The 23,438-nt window shown below is 43.8% G+C and overlaps 2 protein-coding genes and 1 long non-coding RNA gene across 3 annotated transcripts in view; 1 reads left to right on the plus strand and 2 right to left on the minus strand.

The window, feature by feature from the left end:
• Positions 1-23,438, minus strand: part of LOC114669683 (keratin, type II cytoskeletal cochleal-like) — a gene marked incomplete at its 3' end in the record, with an annotated part of 137,214 nt that overhangs the window by 39,024 nt on the left and 74,752 nt on the right. The gene's annotated exons all lie outside the window — the stretch shown is intronic.
• Positions 1-23,438, plus strand: part of LOC127527195 (uncharacterized) — a 42,301-nt gene that overhangs the window by 2,983 nt on the left and 15,880 nt on the right. The window lies entirely within an intron of this gene.
• On the minus strand, positions 8,742-9,399 carry LOC127527190 (keratin, type II cytoskeletal 5-like). Its single transcript, XM_051925104.1, has one exon. The coding sequence runs from the start codon at positions 9,330-9,332 to the stop codon at positions 8,757-8,759; it is 576 nt and encodes a 191-aa protein (XP_051781064.1). The 5' UTR covers positions 9,333-9,399; the 3' UTR covers positions 8,742-8,756.

Here is a 23,438-nt window from a genome sequence, read left to right on the forward strand (position 1 = left end):
GAAGAATAAATTAACAGTTTTGGAAATGTCTGCTGTGGCAGAATGAGAGCAGCAACAAGCTGTGGAATTAAATAACTGCTTTAATTACAAGCAAGAATCAGCTTCTCATTAAGAGACTGGGTGGAAGGAAATTGGTTGGAGATTGAAATCCCAGTTTAGCTGGTCATCTGTTGGCTCATTTCACGTCTCATTTCTGTTTGGCTGCCATTTAATGAAGAAAGGAATAAATTCAGAGGACTGAATCCTTAAAAACAGACTATTAAAATGAAAGGAAAAGGAAGTGAATTAGCAGTGAAAACTGGTCACTGATTAGGAAAAGTGTTAGAATGAAAACCTGCAGCCACTGCGGCCCACCAGGACTGGAGCTTAGACACCCCGATGTAAATTGTGATTCTTAGTCACAGGGCATCAAGACGCAGAAAACCTTTCTGTGTGTTATACATGTTTATATAAAATGGTAGAATGAGAACTTAATGGCTTACCTGTCCCTTGAGTGCTTCAATTTCAGCTGTCAGTCTGTTGATGAAACGCTTCAGGTCTGAAATTTCAGATTTGGTGTCTTTCAGATCATCATCGTATTTTACAGCTGACGATGTCATCTCTTCATACTACAAGAATGGTAAAAGTCTTAAGATGTTTTTATGTTAATATGTGAATCGCTTCTCTATTCCTCTGTCATGTCTGGGTCTAATAATAATACGGCACATTTCTTCTTTGCTTACCTTCTGCATGTACCAGGTCTCAGCCTCTGCTCGGCTACGGTTGGCAATGTCTTCATACTGAGCGCGCACTTCTGCCACGATGGCATTCAGATCGAGATTGCGGCTGTTATCCAACTCTAGAATCACTGAGGTGTCTTTAACCTGATTCTGTAATTCGGTGAGCTCCTGTGATTACAAACCAGAGGAAACATCAACAACTTGTGATGTCTCAGTGTTCAATTATGTCATATCATTCTGACAAATTAAGAAGATTACCGCATCGTAGAGGGCACGCAAAAAGTTAATCTCATCTTGAAGTGCCTGGACCTTGGCCTCCAGTTCAACCTTGTTCATGTAAGCACCATCAACATCCTAGAGAGAAGAAAGTGGCATGCAAATGCTGCAACTGTGAACTGTTTGGCATCAACTTACAGTATTACCTGAATCTGAGTGGCATGGAGTATTTTTCCAAATGTAATTTTGACAAATTCCATGATCCTATGCTATTTAAATAGGCTCTGAACATTCTGAATGACATTTTATTTGTTAAAATGCATATTTTTACCTTTTTCAGCAGGACAAAATCATTTTCCACTGTAGCCCTTTTGTTGATTTCATCTTCATACCTGAGTAAAAATCAAAGTATTTCGTCAGTTCGCCATTGCCTGCCTAAGTACACAGAGTCTGTGTGGATGTTTTATGGGTTCTACCAGCTGGGATGAGATGACGTGGAACACCCAGGACTTGCTGGGAGGATTATATCTCCCATACAGCCTGGGAACGTGTTGGGATCCCACAGTATGAGTTAGCAGATGTGGCTGGGGAAGGGGAAGTATGGGCCTCACTGTTATGACTGTTGACCCAGGTGACCTGGCTTCAGAAAAGCAGTGGAGAATAAATGAATGAATGTTTTATAATTATATTCGTGCACATTTAATATATATTGCTTTATCTCAGTTTCTCATGACCCTGAATGGACTTAAACAGTAATAAAAAAATTAATGAATGAATGACTGAATCAATCAATCAGTTAATTATATTTAAAATGTATTTAAGTTTTCCAAGAATATAATATTTAAAAAAATTACAGCTTTTTAAAAATTGCTTCTGTTCAGTTTAGCCTATCAAAATAGCAGGCAGAATTCAACTGCAGGTGGGATGGCCGTTCATTAAAGGACCTGGTCATGTACAGACCCACGCTTACACTGACTGGCCAAATTAGTGTCAACAGTTAACTTCATGTGCATTACTTTAGGATTTGAGGGTTAACTATACCACCCATACCCTTGATTATTTGACAGTCGATATTTTATGTTAATAGTCTCCCTGTACACTATCCATCCATCCATTTTCCAACCCGCTGAATCCGAACACAGGGTCACAGGGGTCTGCTGGAGCCAATCCCAGCCAACAAGGCAGGGAACCAATCCCGGGCAGGGTGCCAACCCACCGCAGGACACACACAAACACACCCACACACCAAGCACACACTAGGGCCAATTTAGAATCTCCAATCCACCTAACCTGCATGTCTTTGGACTGTGGGAGGAAACCGGAGCGCCCGGAGGAAACCCACGCAGACACGGAGAGAACATGCAAACTCCACGCAGGTTGGACCCGGGAAGCGAACCCGGGTCTCCTAACTGCGAGGCAGCAGCACTACCACTGCGCCACCGTGCCGCCCCCCTGTACATTAGCTATTAGTTAATATAGGGTTGAAAGAAAGAGACTGTTAGAGACAGAGGATGATCAGTGGGCCAGAATAGTTAGACCATGATGGGTATTTTAGCCAGTACATCGAGAACACCCTACTCTTTTCAATAGATGCCCAGGGATGCCCCCTGCTGTCCTCACCAACACCTTTTCCAGCAGCAACCCAAGATTCTCCTACTTATTCTCCCATCCTAAACACGCTCAGCTTCAGGTGGATTTTATATTTTTCTACGTAACAATAGTGTTGAATGATTATGTGTTGCTTTTCTTCTCAGATACTCTACTCCATGTCCCAGTGTTATTCCACTCCAGTGTTATTCATTGGGTGGAGACTCCATGAGTCTGAAGCTGGCACATTACACTTTCAGCATTACTGACATTTACTGACATTTCCACTTTCCCTTGCACTGTACTGTACTGTACTTTTTTTAAAAAGCAGTCTCCCTTTTCCCACTTTGTTCTTTTGTACACATAAATGACTGATGCTTTATTTATTTCTGTAATTTTATTATAGCTGGAATCTTATGCAAATGCTTTTAGTCTGTATTCCATGAACAGATGAATACAGTGAATTGAATGAATTCAAAAAATCATTTTTGAATTGTTTCTTTCCTCACTGAACCCCATTCCAATGGACTTTACAGGTATATTTCATATATCTCATATGTCTATAGCACTGGCAGGTTAAGTTCCTCAGTCAGAGTTACATAAGTTTTGTATTATTTTTACACTGAAGACAATGTTCATCTTACAAACAGCTGATGTTGGTGGTTGCAAGGCTGTAGACAGTTCTGGCTGCACTGGGTGAAACACAGAAGCCAGCAATTGTAGAGCTTACCCATGCAAACCCCTGCATTAGGCCCAATTTAAGTTCACAAAGTAATATGTAGATTTTAAAAACTGTTTTCAGGGGGATTTAGATGGTCTCACAAATGTGTTAACTTGAGTGGCAGTCAGTGCTCTCGGCTACACTTTCTCCTTCAGCCACATGGCGCTATGTGTAGTTGTGCAGCTACTTTCATGCCTGCCATGTGACATTATCTGTATTTGTAAAGTTACATGTGGGTGGCTTGGAATTTGTCACCCCATCTCATCCTATTTGCCACATAAAATCTGCCAAAGATCTTCTGTGTTTACCTCCCTGAAATGATCAGTTCATTAAATGCTGCATAATCTCCGAAATATTAAATTATTACTAGGGTGCTGTGCCCCCTGCTTATTTTGCTCGCCAACCTCAGGGCAGGTGCTATGCACCAGCCACTTTGATGATCAAAACAGCCGTTTGTTCATTAGACTTTTCATATAATGGTCCTTTGAACGCTTCCCATAATTTTGAAACATCAACTTCACCCGTAATAATTCGGTACACGAAGAAGTGTTTTAATTTGTCAGGCATCATTACAGAAGTGGCATCAGACATCATTTCGAACATATAATTGTCTGATTTACATAATCTAGCTGCTCGTGCCGCTTCTTGTACTGTACTTAGTACCAGCTATAGTTAGAACATCTTTATATGATGTTGCTCCTTTCAATTCACGTAACAACAATTTTAAATGAAACCGTTCGACATCTTTTGCTGATATAATATTTAATCAAGCAACTTTTGTGCAATTAATTTTTCTTGGATGCCACACTTCTTTTTTGTTTCTGCCACGTGTAATGTGGAGGAATTTACGGATACGTATATGTTTTTGCATTTATGTCAGTTTTATTAAGTTCTAAATAAGCCAAAAATGTTGTATTTTTAGTTTTTGCTACCAGTAAAGCTTCAGCTTCTTCACCGTCTTTAAATTGAATCATATTCTGACCTGGTAAATGAATTGGTAATAATTCAACAGAATGACTTTGACCGTGCATTGGCAATTCCATTAAATGCTTTCTATTGCACTGACGTACCGAGTATCTAAATATGCTTGAACTTCTTCCTGAGACTGTTCTTTGGGTATAGTTACGTGTACTCTATCATGCGCTTTATGAAAGTACTTGTAGATGTACTTAATCCTCATAACCGATGCACAATACTCAATATTAATTTGACAATCAAATTGTTTGAGCAAATAGGGGTTATACGGTATAATCATTGAATTATAGATCTTCACAATTTTACAATCCTACTTTTCGTGATAAGTGTGTTGTTCATGACGATTATCTCTACGGCGACTATCAGGAAAGCCAGTCTTAGTCACATCTGTTGAATTAACGAAAGCTTTAGGAAATTTCTGTTAACACTTTTTTTGTTTTGAGTCACAACATACTGAATCTTTTAAATGAAGTCCGTGAGACATGTGTTTAATGACTTTGACAAACCGATCCACATCTTTAGCAGGTAATAATTTATTTTGCAAAGTAACCAATAAATGCCCAAGTAATCGATAATGTCCAAATAATAAGTATTCTTTTATTGGAAACTTAAAGTGAGGAAAATGTAAAAATTTATAAGAGCTGAGAGTGCAAGAACTGTGTCTGACAAAAGCATTCACACGAATGAGACGTGAGAGGACCGGTAACTGAAAAGGGTTGACAGGAGGGCAGGACCCACTTGAAACAATCTCTTGGATAGAGTCTCGTCTCGTCTCATCTCAAGATGTCCTTTTATAACAGAGAGAGATATTTTAGAATGAGTTTCTCTTTGTTCTGTTTAGTGGAACTGTTAACGTGTCATTACATCATTACTGTTCGTAGGCTTTGAACCAGTCTAATACCTAGGTAGTATAAGTTTTCTTCACATAAGTTATGGTGCTTTGATGCTCAGTTTTTAGAGTGTGAAGACTTTTATTGTAACGCATTAACTGTTTATGACGAATTCCAAAATTACTATTTTTAAGATGAAATTCCACATTACTTTTTAAATGTGGCTGTGGCCATGTGTTTTGTTGTGACTAACGTACTTGTAGTGGACTGATTGTGCTTTATGATCTTCAGATGATATTGTGAAAATAATGTGTTGACTACTTTACCAATAAACCTACAGCAAGTTGCCAACACTGCTTGAATTAGTTGACCCCTTTTAATAATATTAATGATGATGATTGATACTTAATTGATCCCTGAGGGGAGATTTCACATTACCTTTGGGGGTCTTTCTTATTTTACCTCATTATTTAATATTCAGGTATATCTCACATATATTCATTGTGAAGCTACTACTTATTTCCCTATTCTAGTATTAAACCATCATCAGCTTCCTCTTGTCGTCCTGTACCTTCATCTGCTCTCATATTAGAGCCATTTGGACACATATCATCCTCTTTATCTGCAACCTCAAACTAATTTAAATCACCTCCACTCCATCTTATCTTTTGCTTGCACAGTAATTCTTTTTCTTCTGGTACTGAGATAAAATGTATAATAACTTAAAGTTTGGAGCTTACGCTGTATTTTATGATCATTATGGGGTGAAAAAGAAGGAGGGCTTTGGCAGATCAACTAAAATTCCCCACAGAGGCAAGCAGGGTGGGATGGGATGATGAACTCCGCATGTCAAGTGGGACTGGACATACTTGATGGGTAGGATGCAGTTGTCAAAATTAAAAGATTGTCATGAATTCTCTGAAGTTTTCACAAGTTAGGCTACATTTAATAGGGAAAATAGAATACACATATAAGACCAAGAACAGGCAGACTAAGAGCCACACAATTTTACAAAGGCCAGCTTGGATGTTTCCAATTAAATTTGACAATAAAGTTAAACCTAACAGATGAGCAGATAGGATCGGGTGGTGGAAGTTATTGCAAACCTTATCTTGTGAAGGCAGGTTTGCATAAATCTGTTCTCTCTCGTTTAAGAACTGCAGTGTCTCTGACCGCAAGGGCCTACAATGGAGAGTGCACACAGCAGGAAAGATCATTGGGACCTTTCAACTCTCCATTAAAGACATTTTTATTAAGCGTTGGGTCTGAAATCCCTAACACCCCCACTCCCTGTGTATGTGCACATCCCGCTGAGCTCTGCAATCTGCCCCCCCGAGGACCATGACAGTTTGTTCACTCTTGAGATTTGTACTCGAAATTTTCAGAAGCTCAGGCTTACTTTTCAGAAGGCAAAGGATAATCCACACGTGTGAAATGAAGAATTAAATTATTATGAGTTATTTTTGACAGCAGTCTCACTCCATACTACTTCCTCTTGCATTTATTCATTAGTTTCATTCTTGTTGTAACTCTGCCTAACACTCATGTACCTTCCTATTGGAGTACAATAAGTTGCACTTTTGTTGTTACCCCTTTATATTCGAAGTACGTAATCAGCATTTTCACATTCAGCATCACCTGCCTTATTTAAATTGCTCTATTTTCGTGAACTCACTTGTTCTTGAAGTCTTCCACCAAGCCTTGCATGTTTTTCAAATCTAAATCCAGCCTAATTTTCTCATTGTTCAAGCCGTCCAGCTGCCGACGCAGATTAGCAATGTAGGCTTCAAACATGGGTTCAATATTAGATCTTACACCACCTGGACCACTACCACTTTGCTCTTGCAGGAGGTTCCATTTGGTGTCCAGCATCTTGTTCTGCTGCTCCAGGAAGCGGACCTGCAAATAGGTGCAAATAAGAAACGAAGCTGAGTGGACTGAGCATTAACATATTAATGAAATGTGCTAATATCATTATAAGGTTGCCAGATTACATTTTGAAAATACAGTGTCGAAGAACATTTTTCCTTTCTTTATACTGGAGTGCACTGAACATAACAGTAACGCCATCTTGATTCTCCTCATCTTTGCAGCTCTCTCATTGTAAAGCACTGCCATTGAAAGCCACGCCTTAGCTGATCTCGTTCTGACACCTTCTTCAGGTGTGATTGGTTAGCAGAAGGGTGTGGAAGGACAAGTAGATCCCTTTTACATGTCAGCAGTCATTATGTTAATTCTTTTCAATGGCAAGTAAAAAAAATGAATCAACTCTACTTAGATTATAGATTTATGTTGGTTCAAGAATCTGTAGACTTGATAATGTGACTCAAATTGCACCCAATATTTCTCTAATGTAAATCCAATTATTGCTGTACATGGTTATGTTTATTTATGTGGAAATAAAATTATATACAAGTTGTCAAAATATGTTAGAGCCCCTGTGTACAACCAAATCCTAATTATACCACATAGCTGGAGGAACTCAGAAGAGGTACTTTATATTGTTATTGGCAGCAGCAGAACATTGGGGGTGTTTGCTGCAGCGCCCCCAGATCTGACGCTGTATCCCTTCTTGTGCAAAACAAAATTGAAATTCAACTCCCATAAATGTTTGATTCAGACAGCCCGAGGCTATGACTATAGGTGACATCCTCTTTAATAAAATCCCCGTGTGCGTCCATGTGTCCGTGTCTTCTGGTGAAGTGCGCGTGCGCAGGGCACGGAGCGATACTTCAAAGCAGATGCTTCAAAGGCCGCCTGACGCGTCACACAAGACAGAGAGGGCGGGACCTATAAAATATCACGCGGCAGATCCAATCGGAATACGGTAAATGAGGTAAGACCTAAAACAGAAAACACGACAAATCCAGTCGGGTACTGAGACGCAGAGACCAGCTTCACCATTGTTGTGCAAGTGTTCACTCTGACTATATCAGATTTGCGATTAAGAAGCTTGGCCCGGTAAAGTGTAAAGTAAAAGTAGATTTATTTTCGCGCACATTACGTCAGTTGCTGGGGAGAATCTGCTGATTGCCCACTGTTGTCGCAGAGAATTAAACGCATATTATGGACAGCAAAGTCAGTATTACTGTCAGAGAAAATTACAGGCATTTTACGGAAAAAATTTAATGAAGTAAAAGGTCCCTTGCCATTTACTGTTCTAGCGCCCGTTATTGTAACGGGCTTAATGACTAGTTTTTAATAAACACCAACATTGCTGCTACAGGTGCCATTCAGACAGAAGTAACCATTTTGCTTTTTATTCTTTTTTAGTTAAAGTGCTGCCTTCTTACAGCTCTCTAATAAGAACAACCAATCCGCAGAAAACATCTCTGCAGCATTTACACACCAGTTCTGTTCAAATATATTTCAAAAGCACAATTATGCCTTATTTATAAAGACATCATTAAAGCAGAGATAAGTTAAAAGCCATCTTTGCAGCATGCTTCATTATCGACTGCCATTCAAATTTAAGGTGCAAATAGCCTGGCATGCTTGCCTTCTTCATATTTCAAAATCGACACAACTAGAAATGTTCCCAACAGATAATGTTTGGAAACAAATGCCAATAAAATGAATTTCTTGATCTTTTGTGCTATGGTTAAATGTTCCAACTCTTCAATCCAATATCTTGATGTGTTAGCTTAAAACATTCAATTTCTTGTATCTTTACAAGTGCTTATCCTTATCAGATCCCAACTGAATTTATTAAATGGGTAGACTTACCTTGTCAATCAAGGAGGCAAAGCGATTGTTGAGGATCTTGATCTGCTCTTTTTCCTGGGCTCGTACTTGCTGAATGTTGGGATCAATTTCCAGGTTGAGAGGGGCCAGTAAACTCTGGTTAACGGTGACTGCTGTGATTGGTTTTGGTGGACCCATTACACCGTGCAATCCGCCACCCATTCCACTGCCAATTCCACTGCCCAATCCGCCACCCATTCCGCCACCCATTCCGCCACCATATCCGCCACCATATCCGCCACCATATCCGGTACCTAGTCCTCCAACGAGCCTGCTACTGAATCCTCCACCATATCTTCCACCTAATCCTACTTCTGCTCCTCTAGAAAGTGGAGATCCAATTCCACCCCTAAAACCAACCCCAATGCCGCCACCACCACCAGCCTTATAGCTGCTACCGCTTGAGAATAAAGTGCTAACAGGAGCTGCCCTGGACCTGGACACAAAGCTCATTCTTTGCCTACTCATCGGCACAATCATTGATTTAGAGGTTCCTCGTCCCCCACTGCTCCTTATACTAGTAGTCTTGCTGAGACTCATTTTTGCCTTTCACTAGTTTGTCTAAATCTAATTGTTGCAAACAAACTAGAAAAAGAACTGAGACTAGAGCAAGCTGTGAGAAAGGCTCTGGCCAAGAACAGTCCGCAGTCCAAGAAGGAGTCCTATGTGATGCCTACAGAGGTGAGCTCTTTTATAGCTTAGTTCTGCCCATTCCAGAAGGCGGGCCTACCCCTCCTATTGCCTTGCCCTGCTGTGGACCGTCCCATCTAAATAAATAAGTATTAGAGTGATGTAAGAGATGTAAACTGTTGTGCCGGGACACAGCCAAGCAAATGGCAGTCTACCAGGGAGAGAGCAAAGTCAGAGAGGTGGGTGATGTGGGGATGTCTGTTGCTTTGTTCCTGGACAGAAGAGGCATCTGTAAGTGGATTCAGAAAACCAGCACATGTGATAAAACTCTGTAGTTGATCCCAAAGGACCTCTGCCACTAACCACAGTGCTGTCTTTCTCCTTTTTGCAGAACCTATCTTTCATACAATTTCCTTCTGTAATACTCATTGAACCTTTCCTCCATCTTGCTGTAAAAAATTGAAAAGAATATGAATACCCCTACAAGAATGCCACAGAGAAGACAAAAATATTACTGGTTTCTGGCCTTCACTGAAGGGTTGATAGCATTAGGAGCAGCAAAGTTGTTTGCATTTGCAATAAACTCTATTAATCCCGTAAAGCATCCATTGTCCTTAGACAATTGTAAAACTATTTCATTTAATTTTATATTCAAAATATTGCTTTATCTCATCACTCATTTAAGCAAATGGTTGTACGAACAAGCTTCTCTTCAAATGCTTAACTTTTCAGAGCCAATTGTTGTATCTTATTGAAAGAGACCCTCATCTCCAATATAAAAAACATTGTGAAACCCACTTTAGTTAATTCCATCTATCCTGACAACATCAAGTACAATACAGTAACCACTCCTGGAAGGTGAGGTGGGGTCCAATCAATCATAGACCCACTCACAGGATTTAGAGTTGCCTGTTAACAAAACATGCCTGTCTTTGGAAGTGCAGAAGGAAAAGATGGACATCAGGAGAATGTACTTTGTGGTGTGTTTTAACATAACATAATGTTCTTCAGTCCACTTCATCAATTTAGGATCATAGAAGGCCGGACTAACCCCAGCAGCACTGGGCACATTGTCAGCTCACGCATGCACTGTGGACGATCACTTAGACAAGACAGCAGGTGTGGTTATAATTGCAGCTTTATTTTCCATCGTCACAGTGAGCAGGTTTCAGAAAAGCAGGCAATCAATATTACATGACAGTGTCAGGGCTCTTCTGAACCCTGTCTGTTGGGTGGGGCAAAGTTTTTATACCCCTAGCATGCGTGATTTAATATTCATTATGAAATGCAACAGTCGACACTTTATTATACACAATCCTTGAGCCCCTTCAATGCCCCTTGTGCAACTTGATTCCTTGGCCCCTTTGTTATGGCGTTCAGATGTAAACTAAGGGAAAACGTGATAAGGCAGTCTCATGTGTGAAGTGCTTAGACCTTGAGTCCTTTTGACAAATATTTTTCTGCTTGCTCAGCAAAGCATGTTTTTAAAGCTTACTTCTGCTTAACTCCTTAGACAAGGATTAGTACAAGGGAACGAAGAGAACATTCATCTTTCACAGCACCCACTTTTGTGCACGGATTTAAAAGCATTAATACCAAAGGATAATCACTAATCAAAAAACAGACCTAGTATTCTAAAGATATTCTTTCATTGGGTACCTGATACTCTAACCAAACAAATCTTTTAAGTCTTCATTTTTAGTTAAAGTTACAGCAACCCAGCCGTCTCAAGCATTCCTGGAATATAAGGACTGATGGACCCGTGGAACGAAACTGTGACTTTAAATTGAGTTCATCAAGATCACAATTAGAAACTTGTTAAGGATAAATTTTGCACAAACATTAAAAAGTTTTACTTTACACAGAGAACCACAGATACATGGGATAGGCTTCCAAGTAGTGTGGTAGACTGTAGTACTTTATTTTAAAAGAAGTAGAAATGACTGGTGAGTTTTGTTAGTCTGAATGGCCTGTTCTGGTCCAGATTGTTCTAATGCTTTAACTTTACAAAGTGACATAGAGTGAGAGTTGTAGTAAACAGGAGTCAGAGAGCTATATTAGTGTCGAGCAGAAGTTAACACAGGTCTTTGAAATATTGAGAAAAGTCAGTGTCAGGAATGACAGGTCACCTGGAGAGCTACAATTCACAACTTTGTAAAGCTACTGTGGCAAGCTGAGCCTGTATGTACAGGGCCCCAAAGTCTGTATGAGGATCAGCCCATTTGTCTGAGGCTGAACACTAACTATTGAAGTACAACGTACCTGTGATTAAAGCTCTCTTCTGGTTTAAATGGCTACTGTGCCTTTTGTGACGTCTGTATAGTTTGTCAGTTATTATCAACTGATGCCGTTTGTCATTTACTTTATCCAGTTGTGCCTCCTGGCTGCTAGTCCAACCCATGGGAAATGGTACCACAGGTTAAATAATAATGTATATTATGTTTGCAAAGCCTTGGAAACAAATTCTACTTATGCCCAGGTGGTTGAAATATAAGCCAAGAAACTTGGGCCAACTTATTTTGAAGTTCACAATTGCACTGCACTTCATTAACTTTCAAGTGCAAGGCTTCTGAAGAATTCTCAACATTGATAGCAAACCGAGATGAAAAAAATTGCAAAGTCTCCCTCACAGATCCCGCAAGGATGATTCAAATTCATAACAATGCAAGGCAGCCTGAGTTTCATATCTGGTGCAGTCCTGACTTCTTTGATCAGTGAACTTTGCCACTTTTACACAATGTGTCCCCTTGGTGGACACAGCCATTTTTCAAAGTTGTTAATAAGAGGGATGGACATAGGGTTACATACAAAAGTGGAGGAAGATGCAGATAGGTGGATTACATCCTTTACAGAAGAGTCAATCTGAAGGAGATTGAAGACTGCAAAGTAGTGGCAGGGGAAAGTGTTGTTAAGCAGCATAGGATGGTGGTCTGTAGGATGACGTTGGAGATCAAGAAGAGGAAGAGAGTGAGGGCAGAGCCAAGGATCAATTGGTGGGAGTTGAAAAAGGAAGACTTCAAGGTTGAGTTTATGGAGAAGGTGAGACAGGCACTGGGTTGTAGTGAAGAGGTACCAGACATTTGGGAAACTACAGCAGATGTAATAAGGGTGACAGCAAGAAAGATGCTTGGTGTGACATCTGGACAGAGGAAATAGGAAAAGGAAACCTGGTGGTGGAATGGGAAGGTACAGGAGAGTATACAGAGGAAGAGGATGGCAATGAAGAAGTGGGATCGTCAGACAGATGCGGAAAGAAAGTAGACAAGAGTACAAGGAGATAAGTCGCATGGTGAAGAGAGAGGTTGCGAAGGCTAAAAAAAAAGCGTATAATGAGTTGTATGAGAGATTGGACACTATGGAGGGAGAAAATGACCTGAACCAATTGGCTAGAGAGAGGGACCGAGCTGGGAAAGATGTGCAGCAGGTTAGGGTAATAATAGATAAAGATGGAAACGTACTCACAAGCAAGAAGAGTGTGTTGAGCTGATGGAAAGAGTACTTTGAGAGGCTTATGAATGAAAAGAATGAGAGAGAGAAGAGGTTGGATGATGTGGAGATAGTGAATCAGGAATTGCAACGGATTAACAAGGAGGAAAAAAGGACAGCCCCTCCTCGAACCGCCACCTTATCGTGGTGGATGGGTTTGCGTGTCCCAATGATCCTAGGAAGCTCTGTTGTCCGGGGCTTTATGCCCCTGGTAGGGCCACCCAAGGCAAACTGGTCCTAGGTGAGGGATGAGACAAAGTGCGGTTCAACAAAACCTTCTATGATGAATACAAAATTTGGACAGCGTTTTCCCTCGCCCGGACGCGGGTCACCAGGGCCCCCCTCTGGAGCCAGGCCTGGAGGTGAGGCTCGATGGCGAGCGCCTGGTGGCCGGGCCTGCACCCATGGGGCTCGGCTGGGCACAGCCCGAAAAGGCAACGTGGGTCCCCCTTCCCATGGGCTCACCACCTATGGGAGGGGCCAAGGAGGTCGGGTGCAGTGTGAGTTGGGTGGTGGCCGAAGGCGGGGACCTTGGCGGTCCGATCCTCGGCTACAGAAGCTGGCTCTTGGGACGTGGAATGCCACCTCTCTGAAGGGGAAGGAGCCTGAGCTAGTGCGCAAGGTCGAGAGGTTCCGGCTAGATATAGTCGGGCTCACCTCGACACACAGCTTGGACTCTGGAACCAATCTCCTTGAGAGGGGCTGGACTCTCTACCACTCTGGAGTTGCCCCCGGTGAGAGGCGCCGAGCGGGTGTGGGCATACTTATTGCCCCCCAACTTGGAGCCTATAAATTTGGGTTTACCCCAGTGGACGAGAGGGTAGCCTCCCTCCGCCTTCGGGTAGGGGGACGGGTCCTAACTCTTGTTTGTGCGTATGCACCGAACAGCAGTTCGGAGTACCCACCCTTTTTGGAGTCCCTGGAGGGGGTGCTGGAGGGCATACCTTCTGGGGACTCCCTCGTACTGCTGGGAGCCTTCAATGCTCACGTGGGCAATGACAGTGAGACCTGGAAGGGCGTGATTGGGAGGAATCGCCCCCCCGATCTGAACCCGAGTGGTGTTTTGTTATTGGACTTCTGTGCTCGTCACAGATTGTCCATAACAAACACCATGTTCAAGCATAGGGGTGTTCATATGTGCACTTGGCACCAGGACAGCCAAGGCCTCAGTTTGATGATCGACTTTGTCGTCATGTCGTCGGACTTGCGGTCACATGTCTTAGACACTCGGGTGAAGAGAGGGGCGGAGCTGTCAACTGATCACCACCTGGTGGTGAGTTGGCTCCGATGGTGGGGGAGGATGCCGGTCAGGCCTGGTAGGCCCAAACGTGTTGTGAGGGTCTGCTGGGAACGTCTGGCACAGCCCCCTGTCAGAAGTAGCTTCAACTCCCACCTCCGGCAGAACTTTGATCATGTCCCGAGGGAGGTGGGGGACATTGAGTCCGAATGGGCCATGTTTCGTGTCTCTATTGTTGAGGCGGCTGACCGGAGCTGTGGCCGTAAGGTAGGCGGTGCCTGCCGTGGCGGCAATCCCCGAACCCGTTGGTGGACACCAGCGGTGAAGGATGCCGTCAAGCTGAAGAAGGAGTCCTACCGGTCCCTTTTGTCCTGTGGGACTCTGGAGGCAGCTGATACGTACCGGCAGGCCAAGCGGAATGCAGCCTCAGTGGTTGCTGAGGCAAAAACTCGGGCATGGGAGGAGTTTGGGGAGGCCATGGAGAACGACTTTCGGACGGCTTCGAGGAGATTCTGGTCCACCGTCCGGCGTCTCAGGAGGGGGAAGCAGTGCAGTGTCAACACTGTATATGGTGGTTATGGTGCGCTGCTGACCTCGACTCGGGACGTTGTGGGTCGGTGGGGGGAGTACTTCGAAGACCTCCTCAATCCCACTAACATGCCTTCCAATGTGGAAGCAGAGCCTGGGGACTCGGAGGTGGGCTCCCCCATCTCTGGGACTGAGGTCACCGAGGTGGTCAAAAAACTCCTTGGTGGCAGGGCCCCGGGGGTGGATGAGATACGCCCGGAGTTCCTCAAGGCTCTGGATGTTATAGGGCTGTCTTGGTTGACACGTCTCTGCAACATCGCATGGACATCAGGGACAGTGCCTCTGGATTGGCAGACTGGGGTGGTGGTCCCCCTCTTTAGATAGATAGATAGATAGATAGATAGATAGATAGATAGATAGATAGATAGATAGATAGATAGATAGATAGATAGATAGATAGATAGATAGATAGATAGATAGATAGATACTTTATTAATCCCAATGGGAAATTCACATTTAAGAAGGGGGATCGGAGGGTGTGTTCCAACTACAGAGGGATCACACTCCTCAGCCTCCTGGAAAAGTCTATTTGGGGGTTCTGGAGAGGAGGGTCCATCGGATAGTCGAACCTCGGATTCAGGAGGAACAGTGTGGTTTTCGTCCTGGTCGCGGAACTGTGGACCAGCTCTACACCGTTAGCAGGGTCCTGGAGGGTGCATGGGAGTTCGCCCAACCAGTCTACATGTGTTTTGTGGTCTTGGAAAAGGCGTTCGACCGTGTCCCTCGGGGAATCCTGTGGGGGGTGCTCCAAGAGTATGGGGTACCGGACCCCCTGATAAGAGCTGTTCGGTCCCTGTACGATTGGTGTCAGAGGTTGGTCCGCATTGCCGGAAGTAAGTCGAACCTGTTTCCAGTGAGAGTTGGACTCCGCCAGGGCTGCCCATTGTCATCGATTCTGTTCATAACTTTTATGGACAGAATTTCTAGGCGCAGCCAGGGTGTTGAGGGGGTCCGGCTTGGTGGACTCAGGATTGGGTCACTGCTTTTTGCAGATGATGTTGTCCTGTTTGCTTCATCAGGCCATGATCTTCAGCTCTCTCTGGATTGGTTCGCAGCTGAGTGTGAAGCGGCTGGGATGAGAATCAGCACCTCCAAATCTGAGACCATGGTCCTCAGCCGGAAAAGGGTGGAGTGCCCTCTCAGGGTTGGGAGCGAGATCCTGCCCCAAGTGGAGGAGTTCAAGTATCTCGGGGTCTTGTTCACGAGTGAGGGGAGAATGGAGCGTGAGATCAACAGGCAGATCGGTGCGGCGTCCGCAGTGATGCGGCCTCTGCATCGGTCTGTCGTGGTGAAAAAGGAGCTGAGCCTTAAGGCAAAGCTCTCAATTTACCAGTCGATCTATGTTCCTACCCTCACCAATGGTCATGAGCTATGGGTAGTGACCGTAAGAACGAGATCGCGAATACAAGCGCCTGAAATGAGTTTCCTCCGCAGGGTGTCTGGGCTCTCCCTTAAAGATAGGGTGAGAAGTTCAGTCATCCGGGAGGGGCTCAGAGTAGAGCCGCTGCTCCACCACATCAAGAAGAGTCAGATGAGGTGGCTCGGGCATCTGATCAGGATGCCTCCTGGACGCCTCCCTGGTGAGGTCCAACCGGGAGGAGGCCCCAGGGAAGACCCAGGACACGCTGGAGGGACTATGTTTCCTGGCTGGCCTGGGAACGCCTTGGGATTCCCCCGGAAGAGCTAGAAGAAGTGGCCGGGGAGAGGGAAGTCTGGGCATCTCTGCTCAAGCTGCTGCCCCCGCGACCCGACCTCGGATAAGCGGAAGAGGATGGATGGATGGATGGATAGAAGACAGGACAGCTATGAAAGCTATGAAGAGGATGAAGAATAGAAAGGCCGTTGGTCCAGATGACATACCTGTAGAAGTATGAAGGTGTTTAGGAGAGATGGCAGTGGAGTCTTGGAAAGTGAGAGGATGCCTGAGGAGTGGAGAAGAAGTGTACTGGGGTGATATTTAAGAATAAGGGGGATGTGCAGGACTGTAGTAACTACAGGGGGTAAAATTGATGAGCCACAGCATGAAGTTATGGGAAAGAGTAGTAGAAGCTCGGTTAAGAAGTGAGGTGATGATTATTGAGCAGCAGTATGGTTTCATGCCAAGAAAGAGCACCACAGATGCAATGCTTGATCTGAGGATGTTGATGGAGAAGTTTAGAGAAGGCCAGAAGGAGTTGCATTGCGTCTTTGTGGACCTGGAGAAAACATATGACAGGGTGCCTCGAGAGGAGCTGTGGTTCTGTATGAGGAAGTCGGGAGTGGCAGAGAAGTATGTAAGAGTCGTACAGGATATGTACATGGGAAGTGTGACAGTGGTGAGGTCTGCGGTAGGAGTGACGGAGGTAGGATTACATCAGTGATCGGCTCTGAGCCCTTTCTTTTTTGCATTGGTTATGGACAGGTTGACAGATGAGATTAGACAGGAGTTCCCATGGACTATGATGTTTGCTGATGACATTGTGATCTGTAGCGATAGTAGAGAGCAGGTTGAGGAGTCCCTGGAGAGGTGGAAATATGATCTAGAGAGGAGAGGAATGAAGGTCAATAGGAACAAGACAGAATACATTTGTGAGAATGAGAGGGAGTTTTGTGGAATGTTGAGGATGCAAAGAGTATAGTTGGCAATGGTGGATGAGTTTCAATACTTGGGATCAACAGTATATTGTAATGCTGATTGTGGAAGAGAAGTGAAGAAGAGCCTGCAGGCAGGGTGGAATGGGTGGAGAAGAGTGTCAGGAGTGATTTGTGACAGACGAGTATCAGCAAGAGTGAAAGGGAAGGTCTACAGGTCGGTAGTGAGACCAGCTATGTATACGGGTTGGAGACGGTGGCACTGACAAGAAAGCAGGAGACAGAGCTGGAGGTAGCAGAGTTAAAGATGCTAAGATTTGCATTGGGTGTGACGAGGATGGACAGGATTGGAAATGAGGACATTAGAGGGTCAGCTCAGGTGGGACGGTTGGGAGACAAAGTCAGAGAGGCAAGATTGCGCTGGTTCAGACATGTGCAGAGGAGAGATGCTGAGTATAATGAGAGATGGGTGCTAAGGATGTAGCTGCCAGGCAAGACAAAAAGAGGAAGGCCTAAGAAAAGGTTTATGGATGTGGTGAGAGAGGACATGTAGGAGATGGGTGTGACAGAGCAAGATGGAGAGGACAGAAGGATATGGAAGATGATCATCCGCTGTGGCGACCCCTAACGGGAGCAGCCGAAAGAAGTAGAAGCATACCCAAAAATAAATGGTGATTACTCTGCTTAGGTAATAAAGGAGCTGCAAATTGCTATGGATTAGCAAGTACAACACTTTGATTTTTTAAAAGAAAGTATTTATATGATTAAAAACCTTTGTTTACACTAATAACAACTATATAAAACACCAAAAAATGATGGACATTCAGGTGATGGGTGTAACAGAACAAGATTCAGAGGACAGAAAGATATGGAAGAAGATGATCTGGTGTGGTAACCCCTAATGGGAGCAACCAAAAGAAAAAGAAGAAGTTTGCAGGGGCATAACTACCATGTGTGTAGCTTGTGACATCATACGGGCCCCAACATTCGGTGGGCCCTGGCATTACATGGAAATTTAAAAGAAATCTTCAAATAAATCTATACAAATAAAAGGCAAAGCCCTCACTGACTCACTTATCACTAATTCTCCAACTTCCCGTATAGGCAGAAGGCTGAAATTTGGCAGACTCATTCCTTACAGCTTACTTACAATAGTTATGCAGGTTTCATTTCAAAATTCTACGCGTAACGGTAACATCCGCCATGTTAAACATTCTTATTTATGGCCCCATCTTCACAAAATTTGTTAGGCGGCTTCCCTGCGCTAACTGAAACCGATGTACGTACTTATTTCGGTGGTATGACGCCACAGTCGGCCGCCATATTGAACTTTCCAATGGTCTTTGTTAGTTATGGGCCCATCTTCAAGAAATTTGGTACGCGGGTTCCCAACGCTAACTGAATCCTACTTACGTACATATATACGTCCATAGCCTGCAGCTCGGTCGCCATGTGAGTCGGCGTTGGGTCCCCCATCTTCATGCCTCCCACATAGTTGACTGCCTTCCTATATAAGGCCGTCCGTCGCTCCGGTCTCTTCATTCCCTTCCTTGCTTTACCACGGTATTCACGTCTCCCTGCTGATAACTACATCTTTTTTATTTAATCCACGGCTCCTCCGCTGGTTTATGGTTCGTTTATTACGATTATAGTTATTGTGTAGGTATTTTAGACTTAGTTTACATTGTTCAGGTACCCATTTCTTTTATCGTTCCAACTGTACCCCCATTAACATGTCTATCGAGGTGATCACCATCGATCAAAGAACTGTCACTTACCGAGTGGTTTCCATGCCCGGAGATGGCGACTGCCTTTTCCTTTCTCTGTGTTACATATTGCACAGCCATATCAGGCTCACTCTTGATATCCGGAGGAACATTGTGTCTTATGTATTGAATGACTGGGACAGGTTCAAGGTGTGGACTGATGACGGTACAGGAGATAGTTATACTACACAGGAGCACTAGAAGAGTGAATTGCTTAAGCCCTTCACCTATGGTTCTGCATGTGAGTTGATGACTGCCGCTAAATTGTTCGGTTGTCACTTTCAAGTGTACCAAAATGGCCAAATATTTTACACCTTTGGACAACCGCCAATGCCTCTTAAACATCTTAGACTCACAGGTGACGATTTCAGTAGTGGACACTTTGATGTTTATGAATGTTTAAACTCTCAAAAGCTGGATGTGAAGTTATCGATGAAACACATTTCAATTCAAACGCCTCCAATTTCCAGTAAGGCTCTGCTTCACAATGACAATTAATAAGTCTCAGGGACAGACTCAGAAAAGGTTGGCATTGATTTGAGGCAAGATTGCTTTTCACATGGCCAACTATACGTTGAATGCTCAAGAGTAAGCTCAGCGCGCAGCTTCATCATATTACAACCAGAGGGCCGAACTGACAACGTGGTATACAAAGAGATCCTTAACAAATAAATATTGGTATATTTTCCCTCAGTTTAAAAAGGTTTACTTTTCTTCTTAATAAAAATTTTAAAGCAGTACTTCGCCACTGCGAAGCGCGGGCATTTTGCTAGTCAATAATAAATACAACGGCAAAAAAGAAGTCCAAATATTACTCGAGTAACCCAGGTGTTGATTTGGACTCGTTTTGTGTGCTTTAAAATAAAATATAATTAAGTCGAACGCAGTCAGCACGAATTTGCTAGTAATGTTTATGAGCACATTTCTTATGCGGTTTCACAATCAGTCATTTCAGACAATAATTGTAGGTGACGGTAATGACATTTCAAAACTAAAGTGGTCAGGTAATCTGTGGTAGTCTGTCACAATGTGAGGTTCATTTGAATTAATTATTCTTCTAGTCAAAAGTAGTAAGTATAACTTTTATAACGTTTTTGAAACCATAGATAGAAATATACGTGTAAGTTATGTTATGAGTATGGCATTCCTCAAATGTATAAATATAGCTACCTGAAAAATAAGGACTGATTCATAAAAAATACCTGAGGCATGGTTATAAGAAAATCACGTTTGTTTATTTGAAATTATCGTATGATCCAAATAATTTCAGATTTAGCGTGGCTGTGAATAAAGAACTCATGTCTTAGTTTAATTCAAAAGTGATCTATATGTCATCAATGTGTCTAACTTCAAAATAATAAATGACAGATTTAATCAGAAATTTATAAGCATTAATCAGGTGTTAATGTGACAACAAAATAAATGTCAACGTAATAGCAAAACATGTAATACAAGAAAAGATATGAAATTTTATTTCACAGCCGCCCTAAATATGTATTTTTTGGATGATACGTTAGAAGTGTCATTGGGTCACAGTTGGTTTAGACAGATTTGATTGTTCGAATTAATTCCAGACATGCAATATTTTCTGTCTTTCTCTTCCATGGCCATACTTGAGGTATTTTTTTAATCACTTGTTGTGCATCTACACTCGTGATCAAATGAGAAAAAGTTATTTTAAGCTTCACTTCTAATTCCTGTGCTAAATTTACCCAACATAATATTCATACATATTCGCAATCCAAGCAAAATTGTTTATAAACAAACGGGAAATTAATCTCCTATTATGGATAGTTTTTAACGTAGACGCTAAAAAGTAATTGTTTTATGATAATATAATTTTATCATGAGTGTACATACATACATATGTATACAGTGGGGTGTGCTACAACGTACTTTTGAATTCGGGAGTTCATTTTTGGTATTTCTTTTTGTCCCAACAAAAGGGCTATTACAAAGAATTTTCCTGTCTTTCATCATGAAACGTGTATAGAAAAGTGGTGCTCAGTAATGTAAGGATAAAGAGATAAAGACAGTCAATTGGGATTCTTTTAACGTTTAAGTCTTCTCTGATATTGACAATGGCGGCGCGCTTAGACGCTGTGGCTGTGTGCTCTCCGACTCAGATTGTGTTTTTTCCACCCTGCCTGGATAAATACACGTATAGCCGGCAGGATATTTTATCTGTCGGTTTACGGAGCGAGAGTTGCTCGACCTCCGAGTTTCTCCGCGTCCACAACATTCCGGACGACATCGCACGAACACCGGGCTCTCCGTGGATTACAATCCCAGCTTCGAGGAGCTGGCGGCGGCGCAAAGAACGTAAACAAAAGAGGGGGTGCCGAGGCGGCGTGCTAGTGAGGCTAAGGAAGCAGCCACACAAACCACCGCTTCCAAGCATTTTCTCCTCAAATGTGAGGTCGCTGGCAAACAAACTGGACGAGTGGCAGCTGCGGATTGCAACGGAAAAGATCATCAGGGACTGCTGCATATTGCTGATCACGGAGACGTGGCTTAATCCACTCATACCGGACACGGCGATCGAGATAGCAGGCCACACAGCACACCGGCAAGACAGGACAGAGCGATCCGGTAAGAAGAGAGGAGGGGGGCTGTGCATTTATGTGAACAATAGCTGGTGCACAAATTCCACCATAGTCACCAGACACTGCTCTCCAGACGTGGAGTTTATGACAATTAAATGCAGACCCATATACCTCCCCCGTGAATTCAATGCTATACTGCTAACTGCTGTGTACATAGCACCTGATGCTAATGCTAACTCGGCTCTGGGGCTTTTGCATGACACCATCAGCAGTAAACAGAGCAAGTATCCTGAGGCTGTTCACATCATTTCTGGGGACTTTAATCATGTAGATTTGAAAGCAGTTCTCCCTCAATTCCATCAACACATAAAGTGTGCAACCAGGGGAGTAAAAACACTGGACAAGTTGTACACAAACATCAGACAGGCCTATAGGGCTAAACCCCTAGCACACCTTGGCCAGTCTGATCATACATCTCTGCTTCTAATCCCTGCATATACTCCCCTCAGGAAACAAGCTCCCATTATGACCAGGACTGTTACCATATGGCCCGAGGAGGCCTCCCAACAGTTGCAGGACTGCTTCCAGAGAACCGATTGGGAGGTTTTCTATCACCAAGACTTGGAGTACCACACTACTGCAGTCCTGGATTACATCAGGTTCTGCACGGACAACGTCACCAGGGACAGACGCCTAAGGATTTATCCTAACAGGAAGCCCTGGATGACGAGGGATGTCCAGAGTCTGCTGAAAGCTAGGAATACTGCTTTCAGGTCTGGGGATGGGGCTCTTTACAGTGTAGCCAGAGCGAACCTGAAGAGAGGCATCCGAGAGGCCAAGGCAGCATACAGAAGGAGGATAGAAGATCATCTGAGAAGTAACAACACCAGGCAGGTGTGGCAGGGTGTCCAGCACATCACCGGCTACAAATCCAGCAACTCCTTGGCTGCTGAGGGAGACGCTTCTCTGGCAGAGGAGCTGAACATCTTCTTTGCCCGCTTTGAGGCGACACCAACAGCAGCTCCATCACAACAGCAATTTACTCACAGTGGAAGTGTGTGAGGTGAGGTGGGTGATGAGGAAAGTGAACCCGAGGAAGGCTGCAGGACCCGACGGTGTGGCTGGACGGGTGCTGAAAGACTGTGCAGATCAACTGGCCGGAATCTTCACCAGGATTTTCAACCAGTCCCTGTCCCAGGCCACTGTCCCATCCTGCCTCAAGTCCTCAATCATTGTTCCGCTGCCAAAAAAATCCAACATGAACAGTCTGAATGATTTCCGCCCAGTGGCACTCACATCTGTCATCATGAAGTGCTTTGAGAAACTGGTGCGGAGTCATATCATCGCCTGCCTGCCAGCAGACCTGGACCCATTTCAGTTTGCTTACAAAGCAAAGAGATCCACGGAGGATGCTGTGGCCACAGCCCTTCATGCTGCCCTGACCCACCTGGAGCAGCAGGGGAGTTATGCCAGACTGCTCTTTGTAGACTTCAGCTCGGCGTTTAACACCATCCTCCCACAACGACTGGTGTCCAAACTGGCAGATCTGGGACTTCCATCACTCACCTGCAGTTGGATACTGGACTTCCTGTCGGGTCGCTCCCAGAGGGTCAGGCTGGGTCTCCACACATCCACTGCTCTCAGCCTCAACACCGGGACGCCGCAGGGTTGTGTGCTCAGCCCGCTCCTCTACACCCTCTACACATACGACTGTGTCCCCACTCACCATAGCAACAAGATTATAAAGTTTGCGGATGACACGACGGTGGTCGGACTCATCTCGGGCAAGGAGGGTGAGCTAGCATACAGGGACGAGGTGGAG

The sequence above is a fragment of the Erpetoichthys calabaricus genome, chromosome 3, assembly GCF_900747795.2.
Source record: "Erpetoichthys calabaricus chromosome 3, fErpCal1.3, whole genome shotgun sequence".
Lineage (NCBI taxonomy): Eukaryota > Metazoa > Chordata > Cladistia > Polypteriformes > Polypteridae > Erpetoichthys > Erpetoichthys calabaricus.